General features: G+C 35.1%; 1 protein-coding gene across 5 annotated transcripts in view; it reads left to right on the forward strand.

The window, feature by feature from the left end:
- LOC132703368 (protein FAM107B) overlaps positions 1-25,482 on the forward strand; it is a 74,359-nt gene that overhangs the window by 36,516 nt on the left and 12,361 nt on the right. For 4 of the 5 annotated variants that reach the window (XM_060672590.1, XM_060672588.1, XM_060672587.1 and 1 more), the window contains one exon: positions 17,493-17,574. In XM_060672590.1, the coding sequence (XP_060528573.1) occupies positions 17,493-17,574 (82 nt within the window). Of the gene's footprint in view, positions 1-16,014; positions 16,187-17,492; positions 17,575-25,482 lie in introns of those variants that run through there. The other variant, XM_060672589.1, reaches the window with a different exon arrangement.

Raw genomic sequence — 25,482 nt, forward strand, 5'->3', positions numbered from 1 at the left:
ACGTGGTAAAGTGACGCTTCCCGCACGCTAGATCGGTATGCTACAAACCTAAAACGTCAAAAAGATGGCATAAGACAATACAATAACATATTTAAATTATACCGTTCATTTCTAAACATTTTCTTATACATTTTAACAAATATTATCGTAACATTGATATCTATTGTAGGTGTTTCATACACTAAAGACTTTAGGTGCCCCCAAAAATGGAAGTCCGTCGGTTTAAGGTTTAAAGCTAGAGGTCCGATGTTGAAATGGTTGATTCCAATTCCAGCCAATGTAAAATGGACTGGAGCGCCGTCTTGCATTATCCACATGTTTTGTCTCCACTTCAAGGGTACCCCTTACAGCAAATGTGGGAGTTCCTCTTGGAGAAAATGCAAATACATTTCCCCATTAAGCGATTTTTTTTTCAAATTTAATTAAGCCCTGTTAGGTAAAATCAAATTTACAGGTAAAATTCGAACCGAGAATAAAAAAGTCGATATGTGGCTAAACGATAACATTTATGGACTTAAAACAAGAGTAACATTTTTGAGGATTTCTAATTCTGCTTAAGGCAATCCGTTCTATTTTGAAATATTAGTCTAAATAAATAAAACACGGGGAAAATTAAAAAAAAATGTTCTAGGAGAAGTGTCCTCTCACCTGTAACCCTTAAAAACAATAAGATCCCCAGCAATCTGAAGTCCAAGGTTTTTAACAGTTACATTCTCCCGGTTCTCACATACGGACTAGAGACAATAACTCTCACTTCCAGAGGTACTGACAAACTCCGAACAACACAAAGTGCAATCGAAAGACTCATGCTCGGCTTCGGGACCACGTGAAAAGCGAAGAGATCTGTGGAGGATGTAATAGCAAGAGTTGCCGCAATGAAGTGGACAAACCATATTTAGTTATTTAGTGGAGACCGAGACTGCATAAAAGAAGTGTCGGCCGACCCTCCAGAAGATGGATGGACAATATTAGTGAGGCAATCGGTCGAAACTGGCATCAGATCTCTAGAGACAGAGAAGAGTGGAAAAGAAGAGGGGATGCCTATATCCAGGAGTGCATGTCGAAGGGCTGATAAAGAAGAAAAGAAGAAGATACATTACATGACCTACTTGTTTTACCACGTTGAATTTTTCCTTCAGGTTTCCGAACACCCTGTATTTAACAACGCGATGCCTCCTTTTATAGGCAATAAATGTCTCGGCACTTTTACGCCTATAGTTTGAACGTTAACCTGCTACGGTTTGTATGTTAATTATCAGTAATTGGTCGGCACACATGTTTTCAATTTTTGTCCGCCGCCGCACCATAAACCGTGCAATTTTTTGCCCTGAAAATGCCGATAATACCGAGCAAACACACACACATATAAGATCGTAAAGTATATAACGATCGCGTTGCGTGCCTACGAGATTAATTAATCGTAGAACGATTTGTGAAAACTATTAAGTGAACCGCGCTTACGCGAATACATTTCCATGGCGAATTGAAAATTTCACGAGTTACGTAATAAATCGGTAACGAAGGAATCTGCGAGACTTTCCCGTTTGGAAAACGGGAAAATCCGGAAAACGCGGAAAACTCAGCGAATTGAGAGGTCGAACTGGAAAGGTCAGGGGAGATCTTTAAATTCTAAAAATATAAACGGAAGGAGTCGTAGAGAGGAACAGGGACATTAAATGATTGAAATGTATGAAATTGAAATGAATAACTATTTACAAAACGCCTGGATTCCTTGTTGTTGTTGAGTCGAACTTTCTAACGTTTCGACAATCATCCCGTTGGCTTCTTCAGAACTAAGATTAAAATAAAAAACGAAAACGTAGTGGAAACCAGTATTAAAGACAATATAATAAATATTGTATTACTGCTTTTCAAATGTGCACGATTCGATTAAACACCGACAGAAATGCAATTCTTCTTTCCCTATATTACCATCGTGGTCTTGTGTAACATATGCCAAATAAGAGATAACTCGTTACGATATATATGGAGCTGATAAAACTAGTTTTTTGTTTTTTACTATTAAAAAAAAACGCAGTTCATAAATGAAATACAGAAAAAGTGTTAAACTGGTAAATATAGAGGTGGTCAAGATTGTTAGGATACAGAATTTTAAATTATTTAAAGGTATACAGGATGGCCCAAAAATACATGAAATTAAAATCTATTTTAATTCCCTTAAAGTTCTTCAACTGTTTTTTTTAATTTTTCTAATATTTTCATTTTTCTAAAAAAATACTAGTTTTCACATCTGCAAAAAATTACGATAGCTCCATTATTTTTAATGTTGTTCAGTTATTTTAGAGTGTTCAAAATAAACGAATATGTCAATTGAAAATCTGGATTTTCTTAAATAACCTACCATATATGCTATTTTTCCTGAAAGCCTACAAATTTTATCAAGCACGTCATTTACTTATTTATAATTAATAATACAATTTATTTTAACTTTTGCAATATTTTCCCTTCTTTCTGTCTAAGGTTATTGCTAAATTATTCGTGATATTGTCAGTTTTTTACCTGATTACCGCTTAAACAAATTCATAAAATTTATTGTCGTGTCAGTAAATATGTATTTTCGTAAAGCTGCATTAATTGATATGATTTGGTGATGGGTGAGGCGGAAAAAAATACTTATGTGCAATAATTGCTTCAAATTCAAGACAATCCCCAGGTCAAGTAGCTATCCTACGAGATTCATCCCAATCTTCCCTTAAACACGTACAGCTACACCAACAACTTCTAGAACATGATTTTGAACAAAGGGTAAAGGTTTGGATCGCTGTAAATGAAGCAATGGAGGCCGATACAATGATCCAATGCTCTATATGAGAGGGCGGTCGTTTTTCCTGGATCCGGTTTCCAGTGAATCAGTCTATAGCACAATTCTGCATTTGAGTAATTCTAATTCTTTAGACGTCTACAGCCTAAATTCAAAAATTCTTAAACATACCGCAACAGATGTTTGAAACTGGAATATTTCCAGAACAGTTAAAAATAAGCAGGGTTGTGCCACTACACAAGAAGATACCGACGTCCCCTCAAACTATAGACCTATTGCAATCATCCCTATAATGGGGAAGATCGTTGAAATAATCTAAAAAGATCGTTTGCTGAACTATTTTGAAAAACACAAACTTTTGTGCAAAGAACAGTTCGGATTTAGGGGCGGAAGGTCCACCACGCACGCTTTGCTAAGTCTTGTGGGGAGCATTGTCGAAGGTTTTGACGCTTGTGAGATAGCGGAGGCCACCTTTTGGACTGCTGATGCAGAAGCTCGAGTGGTATGGCATCAGGGGCATGCCTCACAGATTATTGCGCTCTTACCTTAGCGGTAGACTTCAATGTGTCGAGGTGAATGGAAAATTCAGTAGTTCTAGCTTGCCGGTATCGTTTGGAGTGCCGCAGGGCTCGGTGCTCGGGTCCCTGCTGTTTATAGTTTACATCAACGATTTGCCTTCTCACATACCATGTAAAACTACGCTTTACGCGGATGATATAATTCTTTTATCCCGATCTAGAAACCCATATGAACTTAGTATTGACAATGTGGCCAATAAGACTAGAGCGCATGAATGGTTCGGGTCGAACTCCTTACAGTTAAACGAAAATAAAACGAACAATCTTATTTTCTCTTGTAGCAAGGTGCACAATTTAAACAATGCTCCGGTTAAGGTACTTGGAGTCTGGATCGATCGTACTCTTTCTTGGAAGGATCACATTGAACACCTTTGCCACAAACTGTCAAGTCAATTGTTTCTAATTAGATACTTAAACAAGTCACTCATTTCTATCATGTCAAGACTTGCTTATTTCGGATTGTTCCATTCTCATTTAGCGTACGCCATTGTTTTGTGCGGTGGTTCCGTGCATGCCCGCTTTTCTTATGCAAAAAAGAGCGATACTTGTGATTGCGAATGCAAAGCCTCGTGATCACTGCCGCCCGCTCTTCTGACAGCTTAATATTTTGACCTTACCATCACTATTTATTTACTATACAGTCACTCTCATACATGAGCTAAAGAACGATATGCCTAAGCACTGTGATCGCCACAATCACTACTCCAGGGGATCTGAATTAATTGTCCAGGGCCATTCTAGGCTGCGCACATCCGAGTTAAATAAATTGTACTACATTAATTACTACAATGTTCTACCAACCGTTGTCAAGGATCTGCCATTCACTAAATTTTGTAATATAATAAAACAATTTCTATTGGAGAACGCATTCTATACTGCAGATGAGTACATCCGTGTTGCGTCACGAGTGTCTCCATAATACTAATTGAGAATTTATTTATTTATTTATTTATTTATTTTTTTTTATCTTTTTTTTTTATCTGATAATTATGTTGCTCTCTATGAATGTTATTAGAATGTGTTTGATATTGTGACTTGCTATTTGTTGTTCTTGTAATGGCCAATAAAGTCTAAAGTCTATTATTATTATTATTATTATTACACAGTTAATCCATTCTGTTATCCACTTAGTGTGTGGTTGTTGGATCATAATTTTTCGCGAAGAGGAACCTGGTATATGGCATTTTCTCACTTCATGCGTGGGTTAGGTGCTTCGAATGTTTTCTAAAAATTAGTTATCGGTTACAATTGAGAAAATGGCAAACACGGGGCACGGACAAGTTAGTTGTTAAAGAAGAAAAACATGAAGTTTTTGTTTTAATCGCCTTCTATAAGAACTACAGATTTGCCATTATCTCAGAATAAAGAATACTCATTTCTGGTGTAAATATTTATCGCAGAATGGATTTTAGATTTTATTTTCTCATTAGTTTGGCAGTTACTTGCTATATCACATGTTTCCCACAAAAAAAGAGTCTTTAAATAATTTTTCAAACTTTTTGGGTCTTCCTGGCGCGCGATTGATTTGGTTGTACGTTTAAAAAAATTGTTATTTTGGCCATCTTCGGGATAGTAAATTTCTCCGATAATAAACTTGAAACAACGAAATTTCATGGGTTTTTGGATAAAAATAAAAATGTCCCTCAATCTTCTTTAGCACACTTCATTTTTGTTTTGGTATTACTTGATCCATTCTGGTGCAGGTAAGAGAACATTTTCTCGTTAGTTTAATAATCCAGTTACACAAGGAAACAAAAGGACAGTCAAAAAACAAACTCGGTCTTGCGTCCCCAATCGGCATAGACGTATTAATTTACGAATCATGTTGGTTACAATTTATCCGATTATTAATAACTATCATGGTGTCCGCGCATGCGGATGTTTCGTTCCTTTTCTGGTCCCCGAGCCTGTGGTTTCTATCGTTTCTATTTTTCTTATTATTAAAAACTTCCAACTAACGAGGTTCCCGTTAATTTGCAACCGACCAACAACAACAACAAGAAAAAAAGATTTATTTCCTTCGAGAACCTGCCCGGTTGCGGCTTGAAGAAAGTGACCGTCGACTTGCCCGTACCCGACGAAACTTGACTGACCATAATAATCATACCCGGTGTCAGGTTGTAATGAGTGACGTCACCTGGGGAACGAGTCGGGCTCGATCTAGGCGGCCGTGTATTTGGTAAAATACTGATCTACTAGTTAAGTCGTTACCTCTGCGCGGAGGCGATCGCAACTCGCGAGTTTGATTTTGCACGCGTAAGTTTTAATTTGATTTTTTACGTGGGTGCGGGGCCAGAGTTCGGTGACGTCATGCGATGCGCCGTTTTTTATTTTTTTTTTATTGTACGAGCTCTATCGGCGTGCCAGTTTGCCGAAATTCCTTTTTTTAATTTAATATTGACATTTTCTGCGATGTTTGGAATTGTTTTTTATGTTTTATGTGGATTGTTATTTAATTAATTGTTTTTAATCGTATAATGCTGATGACTAAATATTAATGATAATAAGAATAATACTAATACATGTATTCAATATTCAGTATACAATGCGTATACATTTAATAGATATTTCACAACATCAGGGATGCCGCATGGTTCTAACTTAGGAGCATTACTATTTCTAATTTTTATTAATGACGTTGTTTCAAATCTCAATGATACGCAGAACCTGTTATATGCGGATGACTGAAAAATTTATACTTCCATTTCCGGTATTGCTGATTCTGTTACGTTGCAGAGATCAGTAGACATACTCTTTCACTGGTTTATCTCAAATGAATTGAGTCTTAACGTAGATAAATGTAAAGATCTAAGCATCACTCGTAAGGAAGAAGCTATCGATTTTGATTATAGATGCTCAAATATTGTTCTCCGACGTGTTACAGATACTAAAGATCTGGGCGTGCATTTCGATCAAAGACTTACATTTGTGAACCACATTACGAGCATTCTATCTGAGGCTAACCGTAATTATTGCTGCTTCGAACGCCCTGTGGAATCCGATTTACTCTTGTCATAGTTGGGCGGTCGATGGTGTATAGAAAAAGTTTTTGAAGTATGTGTTGCTCAAAACAGAAGGCGCGAGAGATATTATTAATACATAAATTGCAGAAAAGGAGATGAAAGCAAATAAAAATTGTTGAAAGTTCAACCCCTATACAATTATTTCTAACTATTAATTCGCTTGAGTAACAAACACTTATAGTAAAATACTATGGTATATAATATAAACAAAAAAAATCAAAAATAGGCTAGAAAATCTCTAAAATCACCTCCATCGTGCCAGTTGACTAAACAATACTTAATTTCCTTTTAAAAAGTAATGGCGATAAGACTTTTAATGAAAGAGAAATTTCGTTATAAAGTTTATAAAGATTATAACAAAACCTTCTTTGAAAGTGTGGTAGTGGAGAGATAAGACCCTTAAATCTAAGGTGTAAACTGTGGATATCTGTCCTAATAAAAGTTCGAATTCCAACCGTGCCATTCATTTAAATTCAGAAATGCACAATTTTGACGATAATTTTGATATTTTGCATAATCATTCAAAAAGCAAAAAACTAAATTTGTTGGAAGCTATGGAGATTAACAAAATGAGACATTCGAATTTATTACTTAATGACCAATTGGATTTAAATGCGTCTCCGTTGTTAAATTTAAATTTGTAACCCTATACCTGTCATTAGTAATATAGTCATATTTTGTATTTGATAAAGGCACGGTGTTGCCGAAACTGCTGTCATAAAGTATTAAAAACTGAAAATCTGGACATTTTTTGTTCTAATTTAATTTGTGTTAAATGGATTTTCATCAAGTAAAAGCCACCTCAGTGCGGTCCTATACGTTATTTTTTTGTCTGTTATTAATAATAATGTTATAGAAAACTACCAAGGAGTGTAGTCTATGCCTGTTCTGCAAAGTCAACCGTTTGGTATCCTGTAGTTTCTGCGAGACTTATCTTTTGATCTTCAGGAGCATGTCTAGGTCTTCCTCACGTTCCTGCAATTTTATCCGCCTGACTCGAAGGAGGCTAGATTCTAATTATGCTCCACACTTAAAAACAGAATAACACATTCTTTACGATCAATTTTGATATTTTACATACAGCCACAAAAAGTAGAAAATTAAATTTATTGGAAGCAATGGAGATTAACAAAATGAGACATTCAAATGTATAGCGTAACGATCAATTAGATTTAAATAACTCTCCTTTATTGAACTTAAATTCCCACAACATTAATTTAAGGTTTTATAGTCATTTTTCGATATATATAGTAGCAGGTAGTTTGTAAATATTACATTTGATTAAGACACGGTGTTGTCGAAACAATGGTCATGTCAAAATATATAATTTCGTGAAAATCTGCACTTTTAGTTTTTATTTATTTTGATAAATGTATTTTCATCAAGTAAAAGCCACCTCAGTTCAATCATCACAATTAGAACTTAATGGCTTAGTGATCTTACCTCAGGATCTTTCAGAAATTTTAGCAACCAGACTTCGAAATAAAAATTTGCTGTCACAAAACTTTAAAATCTCATATCTCAGGAAGCGCGCCACATAATATTTAGGCTATTTTGAATAAAGAGGTTCAGATGTTTATTGCACCGATATTCCTAATCTAATAAAGAAACTTGGAACAGACTACAATTCTGCTGACTTTTTATGTAGTTATCAAAGCTGGACTTTTGCACAACCGAAATGTTGTTGTTTCTGTACCTGTTGCCCGTTCTGGGCAAATGAAAGGGGATACAAAGTACTCCTCTTTTTACATATTCATATGACACTTTCCTTTTGATTCGTTATTCTCGTCCAATTATCTTCAAACGTAACAAATGATGTAATAGTAAGTTGTCGACGCTACTAAAATAAAAATACCTGTCCGTACTGATAAACGCTTGTAAACCGGTTTTTTATGGGTTTATCACACGGTTTATTAAGGATAAAGGACCTTCCGTTTATGATAAGCCAGACAAGTTCATAATCATTTATCGTAAGTTTTATTACTTCAAAAGCGGTTTCTCAAAGAAATGTAAGGAATTTAACTAGAATATGGAATATATTAGCTACGAGAAGTGTTATCGAAGAGAAAAGAAATTCCGTTAGGGTTGCCTCAAAAGGATTGTAAAACACCAGAACCAAAACAATGGATGTTAGACCATGACATTAAAGTTTTACCACATCCCCCTAGCAAGCCGGTTTTTAATTCAATAGAGACGCTGACAATGATCCTTAGTATACTTTACCACAACTAGTTTCATCTCTGAAATTTGACTAGTTTTGGCACAGTACCTAATACAGCTCTGTCTGTTATTTGAGCTACGGGCGTTGTTTTTTACTTTATATTGTTAAAAAGCACTTACACATCAATATTTGGTTGTTAACAATTTTAGATTACCAAACAATTTATTAAATAGTGATCAACATACGAGGTGTGTTCAAAAAATAAGGTGACTTTTGTAATTGGGCGGGTTACGAACACATTCGATCGATTTTTTTGTTATGTTAGTACCTATTGTTGAAAACGGAACAAAGAATTTACATAAAATTATGTGCAGAAAATGGATTACATTGGAAAAACACTTGAAATGTTGAAAACTGCGTATGGGGAATCTACTTTGAGAAAACAAAATGTTTATAAGTGGTACAAGCTGTTCCAAGATGGCCGAGAAGAACTAAATGAGGGGCGTAAGCACCGCCTCGGATGATACCGATTCCCATATTGGTGACACATAAAGACCTGAGCCGCTGTTAAGATTGTTAGACTCTCGAATTTTTCGTGGGTAGAAAAATTTATTACATGCAAGAATTTTAGTGTTATAGAATAAAATTTTATGTTCGGTTTCGTGATTGTGTTCGGCAACAACTGATGAGTTTATTTGTCTTAGTCGTAAGGCTCTTTCGTATTCTTTGAGTCTAGTTGATATTTTTCGTCCGGTCTCTCCAATGTATTTTTTGCATGGAATGCTGTAAACTCCTGTCATCTCATATGGAATTTTATCTTCGACGGACCGAAGATGTTGGAAGATTTTTGGACAAGTGGTAAATCTGGTTTTGACTTTATATTTCTTTAGAACTTTTGATATGTGGTCAGTGATGTTTTGAATGTAAGGAAGGACCACAGTGGCAAGGGTAAGATTGCTTTCGGCCTCATTGCTATTGGAAGGTTGTGGTGAAGTGTATTTTTTGATGGAACGCTTAATATCTTTAATGTGGACATTATTAGACAGAAGAGCAGACGTAACGTGTTTTAATTCTGGTTTCAGTGACTGGGGCAGAGATAGTTTTACTGCTCTGTAAACAAGAGAGTTGATAACCGATGATTTTTGGGCCGAATGGTGATGTGAGGCCAAATAACAAAAGTATCATCGACAGGCTTCCATAAATATATTCGCGATGATAGTGGACAACCCATGTCTGTTCCCGACGTTTTTTCAAAAATTTGACCGTTATAAAGTCTGTGGAAATTTCTTTGAAAAATTAACTGCTGAAAGCGTCCGGCTTGGTCGTATGATTTCCGTTCGTAATATCAATATAGTCATTGACGGTCCCCTATGCTGTTTCGTTGCTGCTCCAATGGGAAAATATACCGGGGTTAATCATTTTCAATTAACCCTTTTAAATGGACGATTCGGGTGACACGCCATTTTAATGTTTACACACGATGCCCCGATCTCATGTGTAGATGTCAAACTAAACCGGCTATTAAAAACTTATATCAGTTAAGCGCTAACGATTTGAAAACATTATGCAGCACAAAACGTCATGATTTAGTAAATCGGAGTGTGTAGGACACGGGCGCCCCTGTATTTGTTCAATTTGCCCGATAGCTTAACAAGAAAAACGTATTTGTTGAGTCAACAACATTTCGAAAATCGTAATCCTAATTATCTTATCAAAATCTAACCTAAGCCTTATCCCTATCATACATTTTTTGAATCTAACCCGCACTTTTATGTGTCTACGTTTCCGTTAACTTTCCATGCAACTCCCATACACACAGAACCATCCAGCTTGTTGCACTTCGAAAGTTTTTTTTTTAATTTTTTGTTTGTAACCCACCTGTAATTTTTTGTTTTGGAAAAAAGAAGTTGTAGATTTAATATTAATAAGTTATATATTGCATATTGTTTCATAAAAACAAAGTCCCTTTTATGTTGATTTAAAAAATATTACGTTAAAGATGAAGTATGAATGTGACAAATATATAAACACTAATTTATTGATTAGTTGCGCTGTATGTGGAAAACGCCCTCCATTTTTTTCTGCAGTCAGGATGCAAATTATTAATATTTATTTTACTCCTAATTGATTCTTTAATGTCATCTATATTGTCGTACTACCCAGGGTCGAAAAAAAAAACGTTTTTATTTTTTGTCTGTCCGTTCTGCGTTTCTCCGTTCTCTGTTCCAGGGTTTTTCGACGATAACTTCCGAACGGTTTGAGGTAAACGCTTCAAATTTTGCTCGTTTTTCGCCGTCCACGGTGTGCATAAGATATGTAAAAATGGCTGTATTTTAAAAAATTAAAAACTGCGTTTGCATGGGTCTAAGGAAAGGATCATTTCTCGAAACCTGTTTATGGAACCAAAAAAATTCTTGAACAAGAACACGTAGAAGATTTCGCCGCATAAACTTTTATTCTTGAGAATTTTTCAAAAATGTACAGGGTGCGCCGTAAATTAAAATTAAAAGAAACTGAAAATAATAATAATAACAACTGTATATACAGTCGTTCCATATCTTGAATCTTATTATATAAAAATTAATAAAATTTTGACAATGACTTGAGGAATCTATTTAATGTGTTTAAGAGAAGAGATCGCTGCTCCGACAGAATAGTGAATGTAAAAAATAACTATGTTCTATATTCTTATATTTAATTTAAATATATGTATATATAATATGTAATATATATATAATATATAACTGTTTTATACTTTGTAATGAAATGTAAATTATACAATTTTTTTTTTTTGGTTGTGGTTAGTATAACTTAGTACTTATACGTTCGAAAACAACAGATTTCGGTTATCTTTTTTTTCTGCGTGTTGGCTATCTCAACACGGATTGTAATCCTCGCGCTTATAGATAAATCAGTGTGTATGTAATACACGTTTTAATTAAAAACGATATCCGGCGATTATACATGGCGCGATGATAACCGATCTGGTACCCGTGGTCTCCCGAATATTTTTTTGTTTTTCCGTGTGCGTTCGAATGGTTCCGATAAAATTCGATGTCGACATATGGTGCCGCGATTTTTTTAAGCGTAATTAATTCGGGAGATTTAGGCTACCCGCTTCTATTATTATTTATTTACCAGTCAAATATGTTATTTCGTATAAGCACGCGTCCTAACTTGTTGTGTTGTTGTTGAGATACAGGCTGTCCAATTTTTTAGAAAAAAAAATCTGTTTTTCATTATCTATTCACGCCCGGGTAATTAATTTGGTTATTTAAATATTGGTTGACAGAATCGTTTAATAATATTCACCAATTTTTTTTCAAAGTTGTAAGTATATTTTTAATTTGTTTTTCTTTACCATAAGTGTTATCTAGTTTTCTTTTTGTTTTTTTTTTTGTTAACAATAAAAAGTGACTAAGATATGTGGCCAAACAAGTTAAACGCTACTCAGTATAAGTGTAATTTATTGTAATTTAGTGTAATTTTTAGATAGAAGGACATCAAGGTCACTTAAAAGACCCTGCAAAATATATTTGTTTTTCCTGATTATTATAATTCTGCTCTAAAATAGAAATAAACTTAAACTTTACTAATTTTATTTTTATATATTTTTTTTGTGCTTATTTAAACTCAAACTGAGCAGAGTTTTAAACTAAAATATTAAAAAACTGGTAATGCTAATGGCGATGGTAAATAAAACTTCTTTATTAAATCAATTTGTATTTATATATATTTTTTAATTACATAAAGCGTATACTTTAATTTAAGAATATTAAGTATTTATTGTAATGTTATATGAGTTGAAGCAAAATTATATACACTAAGTGAATCTTCATTTAGTTTAAATAACTTAGCATTATTATTAATACCTAAGCTTAACCTTAATAAACAATAGATTAGTCTGACAATGTATTTTTTTATTGTTACTAAATATTTATTTCAATGAAATACTATTCATTTAAAATGAAATAAATGTTTATTTGATTAGTGCTGAGCAGCTCCTATTTAGATGAAAAAGATGAAGGGATAGGACAAGATGCCATATTTAGCCGAAAAAGTTTTCTTTAGACCTCATATATTATAATAGGTAATTCCCCAGAAATATAGGTTACAAATGACGTACTGCCTTTATCTCCAAAAACCCGCACTCATCGAACTTTTAATAAGTGTATTTAAATCACAGAAGGTATTTTTTCGCAAATTCTATTAACTTTTTATTTGGTTTAAATATATAAATATTTGTCACAAATAAAAATCCAAACGAGTCGAACAAATGAGTGAAAGTATTCAAATATATACATTGATGCAAGTAAAAATTTATTATTGTAATTTTTTCGGACTTTTTTCGCGCCATTCTTTATTTTCCTGCAAACGCGCTTCCGGCGTTCTGCTCTTCTTAGTTAACACATCCTAACTTTTTCGAATTTTGCGTTTTATTTATATTTTAATTATTCCATATTATTTTTTTATCTATTTTCTAAGTTAGAATATCCTAAGTGTTCATACTGCATGTTTAAATTGCGTAAAAATATTGTCCTATGCCCTAATAATGCGAATTTGCGTAATCAAAACGTCCTATCTAGCATTTACTAGAATAAATTAGTCCTAACTCATTGAAATTTTAAAGATAGTCGGTTTGTTTACTAACTGATTATACCTATAATACTTAGGACGGTGTAGTTTACCAACGATTTGTTTTTTGCACTGTCCCGGTGATGTATACTGTAGACACACTAAATAATTTCCAAGCTAACCTCAAAAATTGATCAATCCCTTGTCTATAGTTAGTTTATTGTCACTTCCGTGTCACCAAAACTTGAATTTCTAAAACTTAGTTTTAAAACCACTTTTAAGTGAACGTTTTTCGTGTTTGCGGTGGATGTTGGTATTTGAAATAGTATCTGCTGCTGTGAGAGATTCGGTAATATCTATATTATTGATTATGTCGCCTCGGCGGCGTAAAATTTGACCAAATTAAATACATAGTTCGAGTGCAATTATTACAGGTTTTACCACTCTATCCCAAGACTGATAGCCTTTAATGAGTCATACGTGTCAGTAGGTGCTGATTCGAAAAAAACTAAGCCACTAGCGGTAATATGGTATTAAGGTGTGGCCGGACGAAATAAGGAAGACTTAGTTTCTACTTTTTTTTAATAATAGGGATGTTAAAAATATTATTGGGTTGTTCGGAAAGTCATTTCGTTTTTTTTTTGGGGAACATGAAAGACAGTTTTCGTATAATGAATAAATATTTTATTAAATTGTATATTGGCCATTCTGGTCCAACACCTTTTGCCATCTTTCTGGCAGTAACATAATTCCCCTCTCATAAAAGTTTTGGTCCTTGCTGGCAAAAAACTGGTTCAGGTGGTTTTTGACATCTTCATTTGAGCTAAAGGTTTTGCCATACAAAAAATTTTGCAGGGACCGGAACAAATAGTAGTCGGAAGGCGCCAGATCTGGAGAATATGGTGGATGTTGCAGTACGTCCCATTCAAGCTGTAAAAGTTTTTGGTGAGTGACCAAACTTGTGTGAGGTCTCGCATTATCCTGCTGGAACACTACACCCTTCCTGTTGATTAATTCGGGCCTCTTCTCTTTAAATGAATCATTCAATTTGTCCAGTTGATGACAATAGACTTCTGAATTAATCGTTGTATTGTCCGGCAAAAGCTCAAAAAAAAACGATTCCTTTGACATCCCACCAAACGGAGAGCATCACCTTTTTTTGGTGAATATTGGCTTTTGACACGCTTTGAGCCGGTTCATCTTTTCTGCTCCATGACCTCTTGCGTTTAACATTGTTGTATACAACCCATTTTTCGTCCCCAGTAATAATCCGCTTCAAAAATGGATAATTTTCTGGACGTTTGAGGAGCGAATCACACACGTCAACGCGACGACACAAATTTCGCTCCGTAAGGACATGGGGCACCCACACATCGAGCTGCGAGGTTAAGCCCATGCCTTTCAAATGGCCATAAACAGTCGAATTCGACAAATTTAATCTCTCACCGATCTCTCGTGTGGTTATTCGCCGATTTGCATCAACTAATGCCTTTATCGCATCTTCGTCAGCTTCGACCGGCCTTCCAGACCGTGGTGCATCTTCGACATCAAAATTGCCGGATCGAAATTTTGCAAACCAGTTCTGGCACTGGCGTACTGTTAACACGCCTTCTCCATACACATCCGTCAATTTTTTTCTCGCTTGGACAGCATTTTTACCTTTTCTGAAGTAAAAAAGTAAAATATGACGAAAATGCTGCTTATTACTCTCCATATTTAAAAGGGCACCAACCAAAAACTACTGCGTAGAATTAATAGAACTTTTTCACACACAAGCCTTGCAATATCAACTCTCAAGACATATAATGGTTATGCTGCTTAAGTGTGAAATTCGTTTCGAAAAACCGTAATTAAGTCCTCTGACGGGAAAAAACGAAATGACTTTCCGAACAACCTTATACAATGTGGCTTGACAATTGTGCAGCCCGAAACAAAAAATAGGGCATTTTTTGTTTTTTTTTTTTTATTTACGTCATAAACTGTACAGATGTTGCGATGCAAATTTTGGAAATAAAATATCCATCCAATATCCATCATCAGGTGGAATTAATCTCAAAAAAACAACCAAAGGTTTATGATTTTGATGATTTAAAAAATACTGTGAAAATGGCAAACTCGTCAAAAGTAGATGTAAAAGAAATGACACTGCAAGATTTTTTTTGTGAAAAGATGATTCTTCCAAATATAAATTACAAAAAATAATTCCAATCTCAAGAAAGTGGTGCATATAGAATTCACAAGAAATGAAAATATATTATAAAAATTCCTTTTCAGAAAATTTTAAAGCTTTAATTTTTTTAGCTACTTCCGTGTATAAGCAAGGGATATCAAGATAAATGTTTGGGCATATCTTTGGAAAGAAAAAATAATTTTATCTCAAAACTAAGACCAATTATTCATGCAAACCGTATGACTTTTTGGGAAGAAATAAGTGTTGCTGGTACGTAAATTAAGTTTACTTGTGTTACTTTTATGTTAAAAGCGTTTGAAATGTTTTGTTTTCCAAGGAAAAATATTTAGATAAACACGTTATGAAGAGTATTTTTTTTTACTAAATAAAAAAGTCCTATGTAACAATTTTTTTAAGAAACTTTTTTTTGTTAAGACGGGCACAACGTATTTAAAAAAAAAACGCGATTATTTCTGTTTTATTAATTTGGTACTACCAAAGGCCGAAACTTTTCTGATTTATATTTAACGTCTAATGGACCGAACCATTTCCCGGTAGACCAGCCTGTACAAAAACGTTTCCCGGTACGTAACGCCGTCGTACTAGATAAGGCTTTACCGTATTTACGTCCTAGACCAGTAAACAGTGTTAATATTCTTATCAGGAAAGAAAACTATACAATGCAACGATTTAGAAGCGTTAGCTTCCAGTTTGTCAGCGACGCTCGCGGCGACACCGCCATGATGGTGCGCCAGTAAAACGTTGCGGAAAAAAGTATTTAATTTGTTCGGTTTTTTGGATACTATTCGGTGATTCGTTCGGATGGAATTCGATGAAATGGAGACGTCAGAATTTCCGGAAGGACTCTCTTCCCAAGATGACAACGTCGGAACGGAAGTAATATGCCAGATTTTTACCTAGTATTGCACATTGTTCATGTAGGGGAGGGTCTAACAAAAATTAACCTTTTTTTTTCGATATTATAATTATAAATTTTTATTTAGCGTAAAGCCAGAGCTTTCGAAAACCTTATAAATACCAATAACAAATTTTTTTATCTATAGAAAAATAATTACTACTGAGTAACGTTTTTTTTATTAAGTATTTTTTAATAAGTAATTTTAATTATTACATAACATTATAGATAAGGTTCGCCCCAAATTTGGGTAGATTTAGTTAAATTTAGTCAAAAATAAATCGACTTGATGGTTAAAAACCACAAAAAAAATAAAACGCTTAATTGTTTCGCATTGTCCCACCCTCCCCTAATAAGTATCCATAATGGGAAAGATCCTGTAGAATCCTGAATTGAATTATTGAGTCACTTATTCAGGGTGACATTAGACGTCATTCTGTGACCCAAAATAAGGGTAAAACTAGGGTCCAAAACGTCCAAGTTTTTAACATACAGGGTGTTAAATTTGAAGAGGTGACGACAATTTTTTGTAAATATTTTCGAAACACGTAAATATTTTTAAATAAAATTCAGTACAGTTACTAAAGATTTAAGGCTCTATTTAAGGAACTAAAACTTAGTATTGGATTGCCTTCAGGGGCGGGTAACACAGGGGAGGCGTTAGAAAAATTTTCCCAAATTTTTTGTTGGTCGAATTTTCGTAATTTGAATTGCAGAATTTGAAAACCTGAAGTGTTCTACGTAAATAAGGTACCCTAGTCGCAAATGCCTTTGAAAATTTAATTACAAATTATTTTTTGTATTTTAATGTTTACAATCGAGGTGCAGATAATCATTAGTAAGCCTTGGAAGTTAATGACGCGTTTCATTTGTTTGTGTGGCTGGGTAAATAGAAATTAAATGTCAATTATTCGACAGCTTTCAATTCTGTTCATTGTTGGTAAAAAATAGTTTTTACTTGGATTGTGCTTATAAATCCTTTTATTATCAGCTGTAAAGTTAATTATTCTAATAAAAATTATAAACTTTACATTTTAAAGAAGCTTCATTGTTTTCAAATAGAGAATTAGCAGATATTCATTTCGTATACTGCTTTTGCAATGGTAGAGCTGGGGAGGCGGTATAAGAGCATCGTAGAAGGTTTCCTAATTGTCGAGTACATACCTGGTACATTAGTACTGATCCACCCTTCTGGTCGTCTCTATGATTTTTGTGTATGTGTTGTGTATGATTTTTGTGTTTGTGTGTGATAGCGATAACATTTTGACGTTTTCATTTTGTTTGCAGGACCTGACCAATAGCGAACCCCTCATACGAAATAGTACGATAGAAGAGCTTAAATTAAAATTAGAGAATAAAGAAATCCTAGGTAAGTTATTTCATACGTAAAATATAATAATAAAATAAAATACAAAAATCAACGTCATTATACGGAAACCCCGTGTCAAAACCAAACCAATACACTCCCCGCAATAGCACCAAACACTTCTCGGGGTCGGAAAACGATACTTTTTATGGACCACGCCCCTGCGTTTCTATAGAGGAACGTTGTAATGTCTTCTAATATATTAGCCTGTTTAACCTAGTGCTAAAAATAGCTTGCCTCGGCCTCTTGGTGTTTTTTTTATAAATGCGGAAGGAAGGTCAGACTCCGGGGTGTGTAATGCCGCCGTAAGAAATCTCGCGCGGATTTTCCATGCCTCGCACATAGGAAAACACCTTGGTGAAAGGTTAGGGATCGTTTAACGATCGATGGTTTTGATGACGTCTTTCGTAATAGCACTAATAACATGTACAAAAAATGTAATCCAAAAAAATGCCGAAGAATCAGGCACATAACAAAAATTAAATTAGATTAGTTATAAGAAACTTAAAATGATGTTGTTGACTGGTACAGAGCAACCTTATTTTATGGAAAATTTGGCATACATATTTTTTATGACACATGACGTTGTTTTCAGGCAGATGTTTCTGCTAAATCTAAAATAAAATTACAAATTATTTTTATTACCTCCTTAAATTACTTAAAATTATTCACATAATATATCAGTATTATTTGTTCTATATTATTTGCCATATGGATATACGCTTGTTCTGCTGTTTCTATATGTTTAAGCACGCTTTGTTCCTCGTATAACTGGTAAATTTTACGCCGTATTATATCTTGATCACTTTCATCTACACTCGAGAAAATGTCAGCATCGCTTCTTTTTTTCCTCGCTGAAATGGGATTATTCACAATTTTCCATACAGTTGATATTGGAATCTTCGTCAATGTGGCCGTTTCTTGTAAAGATGCTTGCTTTTTTTTTGTTTACCAGGTAACACTTGCAGACTCGCAGTGTGCCCATAACAAACTTATGGGTCCTTAACAATGAAAACATTTCTGATCAGTAAAGCAATAAAACAAACAAAAACTTATTCCCTTCTTGACAGTTCTTGCCTCCACCTTCCTTTCAGTTTCTGTAAGAAATGGAATGCTTGTCATATCATCGGCTCGCTGACTATTTTTTTTGTATATATATATATATATATATATATATATATATATATATATATATATATATATATATATATATATATATATATATATATATATATATATATATATATATATATATATATATATACAGTGTGTCCAAGATAAGGATGCACAGCATGGGGATCTCGGAAACTATAAGAGATACAGTGTCGGTTAAATTAGACAAAAGTTGCGCATTTTGATACCGAACAAGATCCCGTTTTACAAATTTGAAAATTCCAAGCCGTTCCGGAAATATCCGAGAAAAACCGAAATATTGCGATTTCGTTTTTATTATTTTTTAAAGCTATTTGAAAAGATATGAAAAAACGGAAAACACTTTTCCATTGGCACTTTTTAATCTCTCCAAATTGACGTTAACAAATTTTCATTACAGCGTTTCGATTCCATGGAACCACCATCAACTTTGATTTTTCTTATGGGACGGAAAAAAAGTACACACAGTATTAGGTTGTGCTTTTCATTGCGAATTCAACGATGTACGATACAATACGGTTACTTATGTTTTTATCCAGAAAAATGGCTTTTTAATACATTTCTAGTATTTTATTGTAGTAGGCCATGAGATCCGAACGATGAAAGGCAAAAGAAAATGGTTGACAAGTTCGAGTTAATGTGTTTATTTATTTACTAACTCTAACTGTTCATTTAACATAACAACTAAATCCAACAAGTTAATGAAAAACAAATTCTATAATGAATGTTCGAATAAATGACCTCCATTTTCTAGGCATAAGTACGCCCGTCTCACGGTAGACTCCAAAACACGACTTAACATTTCAGGAGTAATTTTATTAAACGCTGCTCGTACTGATTGACGTAATTGTTCCTCGTTGTCAAAACATTCTTTGAATACCTCATTTTTTATGTAGCCCCATAAGAAAAAGTCCAAGGGAGTTAAGTCCGGGGACCTTGGAGGCCAAGGTGTTTCACTGTAAGTCCCAATGTATTTTCCATCAAACCGTTCAGTTAAATATTGGCGAACTTCTCTGGAGTTATGGGCTGGGGCACCATCTTGTTGGAACCAGCAGCCTTGCACAGCGCCTAGCGGTAAATCATCTAAGGCATCATCTAAATCGTGCCTCAAGATGTCAAGGTGCCGCTCGGAAGTTAAGGAATTATTATAGAAAATAGGGCCTATAATCTTGCTACCAAAAATCCCACACCAAATATTAAACCCAAAGCGAACTTGATGTCTGGATAGTCTATTAACACGTGGATTTTGTTGCGACCAATAGTGTGTATTGAGCCTGTTATAAATACCGTTATTGGTCACCATACTTTCATCAGACCAAATCACTTTATATGGAAAATTAAAACTCTCATCACACATCCTGGTGTACCACTCACAAAAATGTCTACGTCGTTCGTCGTCACCCGGTTTTAATCCTTGACATATTCTGAATTTGTAAGGCTTAAATTCATTTTTCCTTAAAATAAACTGAGCTGTAGATTTAGCTACCCCATTCTGGTCTTCAATTTCTCTGGTAGAAGTTTGTGGATTTTCGATAACAGATTGTAGAACAATGTATTGGTTTTCTTCATTGGAAGGTTTTTATCGGGATAATGCAGGCTTCTTAAATTATCCATATTCTTTCAGATTAAATAACAAACGCCGAAAAATACTCTTGTCAGGTTGTCTCCGCTCTGGGTATTTGTTAGAATACATACGCTCGGCTTCCACACAATTTCTTTGGCATCAGATGTAGCAAGACAGCATATCACATTTTTCTTCGTTTGTAAAATTACCTCCCTCCATTGTAGAACAAAATAAATTAGAAAAAGACAACAACAATAAAAATACAAAAACAATAACTAAAGGAATAAACTTATGATCGACTGATAACAAAGACAAATAACATTAATGTGTCATTGAAATTGACTGGATGTCATTTTGTCATGGCCTACTCCATTTAAATGCTGAAATGTATTAAAAATCCATTTTTCTGGATAAAAACATAAGTAACCATATTGTATCGTACACCGTTGAATTCGTAATGAAAAGCACAACCTAATACTGTGTGTACTTTTTTTCCGTCCCATAAGAAAAATCAAAGTTGATGGTGGTTACATGGAATCGAAAAGCTGTAATGAAAATTTGTTAACGTCAATTTGGAGAGATTAAAAAGTGCCAATGGAAAAGTGTTTTCCGTTTTTTCATATCTTTTCAAATAGCTTTAAAAAATAATAAAAACGAAATCGCAATATTTCGGTTTTTCTCGGATATTTCCGGAACGGCTTGGAATTTTCAAATTTGTAAAACCTGATCTTGTTCGGTATCAAAATGCGCAACTTTTGTCTAATTTAACCGACACTGTATCTCTTATAGTTTCCGAGATCCCCATGCTGTGCATCCTTATCTTGGACACACTGTATATATATATATACCATATATACAATTTTTTTGTCAGAACCAAATTTTCCCTTAAAAGGGAACTTTTAAGGCTCATTGAAACATTTGTCGACATGCTTCACGAAAATGTTCGTACCCTGCGTCTTTCAGTAACGAAGGATGCCACTTAGAAATACCCGGTCTATGTCATTTGACCAAAGTATATCATTTTGGTTAGTTTCGTTCTTGCTTGAGATGTTTTTTTTTTGCCCAATAGACGCGCAAAAAAACTAAGGGACAAGTGGCAGCATTATTTATAATTTTAAATTCTAAAGAGGTAACAATTGTTTACTTTCCTTTTTGTTGTCTCTCCCTGCTGTCAGGTATAATCGAAACATGCAACCAGTTGTACGCTTGCGTACGGTTGGTTGCATGTCACTTGTGATGAAATGATTTACTGCGTCGACTATTGCGAGTTGATTGTTAATCTAATTAATTAAGGGTGAAAGAAAATTGTAACATTTCCATTCGGAGGTCGGAGAAAATCCCCAAAAGTCGGCTTAATTTAGCGTAAAACTGAGCGAAATCCAAGCTCGATTGAAATTATCTCGGTACCGTCGGCAACCTTATAATTGAGTTTGTAAAATTTAAAATCGTTTTCCATCAACGTCGCAGCACCGGATAACCGCAATTAAACGTCTAATTTGTTTATTTAAAACGTATTTTTCCGCCGTTCCTCGCCCGATTCATTATATAGGTACTAAAACGTCATCGTTTAATTTTGTTGTAAGTTTCTTTGTTTGGACTATTACTAATCGACGTGTGGTGCCGTTTAAATTAGTCAGTAAACGATTTCGATTAGATATATCGGTAATGGTTTTTGTCGGCTTTAGGGACCATGAAATTCCGGTTTAAGTCAACAATGATTATGGGTATTTTCGGATACGTGTGCTACCCAGACGACATTTGTATGGTGTGTCTCAAAGTATATCGTCTTGGGTTTTGACGGATCCTCCTCCGAAAGGTAATTACAACCTTCACATCTATTGTTACGGGGTAAACCCAACTATCGGTAATTTATTCATAGGTAAACGACGAGACAGCTATCCCTGATGCTTGTCCTACAGACGGGGCAGGTATTTTATTGCTATAAATAAGGCCTAAAACCAAGACGATACACTTTCAAGCATCCCATCTACAGGGTTGCACTCTTAAAAATGGTTAAAATGTCCAACAAAATGAGTTTTTTTTTATTTCGCCATAATCTTTGTAAAAACCGTTATATATAGGGTGTTCGTTACTTGCTTTCAAAATACGGCATCTCAAATGCATTTATTTATTAATTTTAATTTGTTACATGGAGATTACAATCTTGCGCACAATATTTTGCTTGATTAACTCCCAACGGCTATGGAATTATAATAATTCCCTTCTTCTCTTTGACTTTGGTGAGTTTTTGTTAGACCTTCTTTTTTTATCCTCTGGGCCAATTTCTAGCAGTCCTAATTAAAATATTAGGCTTACCTTTATACTTTGAATTTCTAATTTGTTTTGAAATAAGTGTTATTTTTTTCTAGTTTAAAATGGTCCATTTTTGTCTATTTTCCACCGTTTTTTGGTTAGTTTTGGTTATATTTTTTACATTTTTATACCGCTTGGAACTTTGATTTCTATACCTCCAAAAGTGTTTTCAATATTTTCCATCTTAATAATGGAGTTATATGAGGAGTATAGGGATAAGTACCACCCATATAGCTATTAGATAATATATAGTGGCCCTACTGCGGTAAAAATGATCTTTCGCGCATCCGTAATTTTATGGATTAACACGACATTTTTCGACACATTTTTTATTCCTAAAAATCTTATCGTGTGTGCATTATTTCTTTGAAAATTTCGGTAATGTTCAGCACTGGCAACATTGTTTCAGTGTCGGTTTTTGCTGAGTCGAACTTGCTGAATTTCGCCAAGCATCCTGTTGGCTTCTTCAGAGCTTGACCGAAACTGGCTCGTATTTTACTCTGTACCTGCTTATATATTGTTTATGAAGGATATAAACACCCTCTCGGATGACTGATTCCCATATTGGTGACAGGTAGAGACCTGAGTCGCGGTTAAGATTGTTATGTTGTTTATAGATTTCTATAGACTCTCGTATTTTTCGTTGGTAGAAGAACTGATTACATGCAAGAATTTTAGTTTTATCGAGTAAAATTTCATGTCCGGTTTCATGAGTGTGTTCGGGAACAGCTGATGAGTTTATTTGCCTTAGTCGTAAGGTTCTTTCGTATTTTTTGAGCCCAGTTGATATTTTTCGTCCGGTCTCTCCAATGTATGTCGCATATGCATGGGATGCTGTAAACTCCTGGTATCCCAATGGAATTTTGTCTTTGACGGACCGAAGATGTTGAGAGATTTTTGGACAAGTGGTAAATCTGGTTTTGACGTTATACTTCTTTAGAACTTTTAATATGTGGTCAGTGATGTTTTGAATGTAAAGAAGGACTACAGTGGCAAGTGTAGGATTGCTTTCGGCCTCATTGCTATTGTAAGGTTGCGGTGAAGAATTTAGTTTTATATCATACAGAGTTGGTTAAAACTACTGATTTGCCTACAAAAAACCAAAAATGGTGAGAAGTGTTTTTTTATGGAACACTCTATATATTATAACATATTCCAAGAACAAATTAAATTCCCTATATCTAACTGTTTCTGAAATAAAAGCAAGTTTTTGTGAACACTGGATTAATTTTGCATAATTCATCATTTTGTTAAATAACTAATTCGTTTTCCGTTTGACATTTCCACAAAGATTTACTCTAATTGTAACGCTCTTTTAATGAATTGAAGGAACATGCAGAAAATTTAATGAAATTAATACTGATTTACAAGACAAGAAGAAGAGAAAAATTTTACTTTATAAACCATTTTACGTAAAACATTTTATAAACTTTGTACACTAACCAAATACTAGGTCCTTAAAATGAAAATTGCACACAGAATCGGTATTGGTATTGGTATTAAAGGGGGGCGCCCTCGCGGGCGTCCAAGCACTTAGGCCACCAGATGGGCCCGTTGTGCCCCCAGGCCGCTCTAGAGGGCGTCCATAATGCCGCCCCTCCTATAGAAGGTCAGCAACTCCTTTAGCCTAATACCGTGCACTGAGTCCGGATCGATCAGGGCCGTTTCGAAGACTCCCAATCTTGCCCATGTCAGGGCAGGGCACTCGCTGAGCAGATGATACGGGGTCTCCTCCCCTTCCATGCACCACCTACACTCCGGGTCGTCTCCAATGCCTAGCAAGCAAAGATGCCTCCTAAGCCTGCAATGTCCTGTGTAGGCCCCTGTTAGTGCTCTACACTCCCTTCTGGTCAGTCTAAGCAGCTCCCTGGTCCGAGGGAGCGCGGGCCCATCCATCATAAGCCTCGCCTGCCTCATTCTTGGAGCAACTCTCCAGCCCCCCGCGACCCGGTCCCTCGCCACGGCTTCGAGAGCTCCCCGCCTCACATACGGGGCGATCCCCAAACGGGGCTCTGGCCCTATATGCCTATGCGAGGAGCCCTCTCTGGCTAAGGCGTCCGCTGCCTCATTGCCCCGGATACCGGTGTGACCCGAGACCGAGACCAACGTAAATCGGTGTATTTTGGGTTATTTCTCAAAACAGTATGCTACAAATTAAAAAAGTCAAAAAAATGGCATAAGCCAATGCAATAACATGTTATTATTATATAATTATACCGTTCATTTCTAAACATTTTCTTATACATTTTAACAAATACATCATTGATATCTGTTATAGTTTTTTTTCTCGAAAATCACTGAAGCGATGGATAGATCATCACCGCATCTAGAACTAACAAGTGTTTCAGATCAATGCAAACCGTTCGCGGTATTGAAACACCCCATATATCTATGACCAGTAATCACTTCCTTAAGATTTTCGCATTTGTTTTAGAACACCCTGTATAAAAATAGTATTTTATTTTCCCGATGTACGCCAAGTCATTTTCGAAGTAAAACAATGGAATTCGTCGGACGTGTGAGATGGCTATTTTAAGCGCGTATCATCAACCTAGTTTTGTTTACCGAAAAAGGAACAACGCAGCCCCATTTACGGGTTCCGAAAATAGCTTCGGCGGGGTTAATTGCGCCGAATTAAATTTGAAAATCATACGGGGAGGCTCGATCGAAACGAAGCCCCCGCGTGGGCTGTTAAAACCCTTTAATCCCATTAACGGTTTTATTCGGTTTAAAGTTACGATGTAATCAAATTGGATTTGGATTTAACCGCCTACGTCTTAGCGTTGCATGCTCGCCTACAGGGTGTTTTTTAAATAAAATTCTGATACACTTTTTCAGGCCCCCTCGTACTTTAATTATCTTTGAACTAACCGAAAGTGAGA

The sequence above is a fragment of the Cylas formicarius genome, unplaced genomic scaffold (genome assembly GCF_029955315.1).
Source record: "Cylas formicarius isolate icCylForm1 unplaced genomic scaffold, icCylForm1.1 PGA_scaffold_6__28_contigs__length_40554024, whole genome shotgun sequence".
Lineage (NCBI taxonomy): Eukaryota > Metazoa > Arthropoda > Insecta > Coleoptera > Brentidae > Cylas > Cylas formicarius.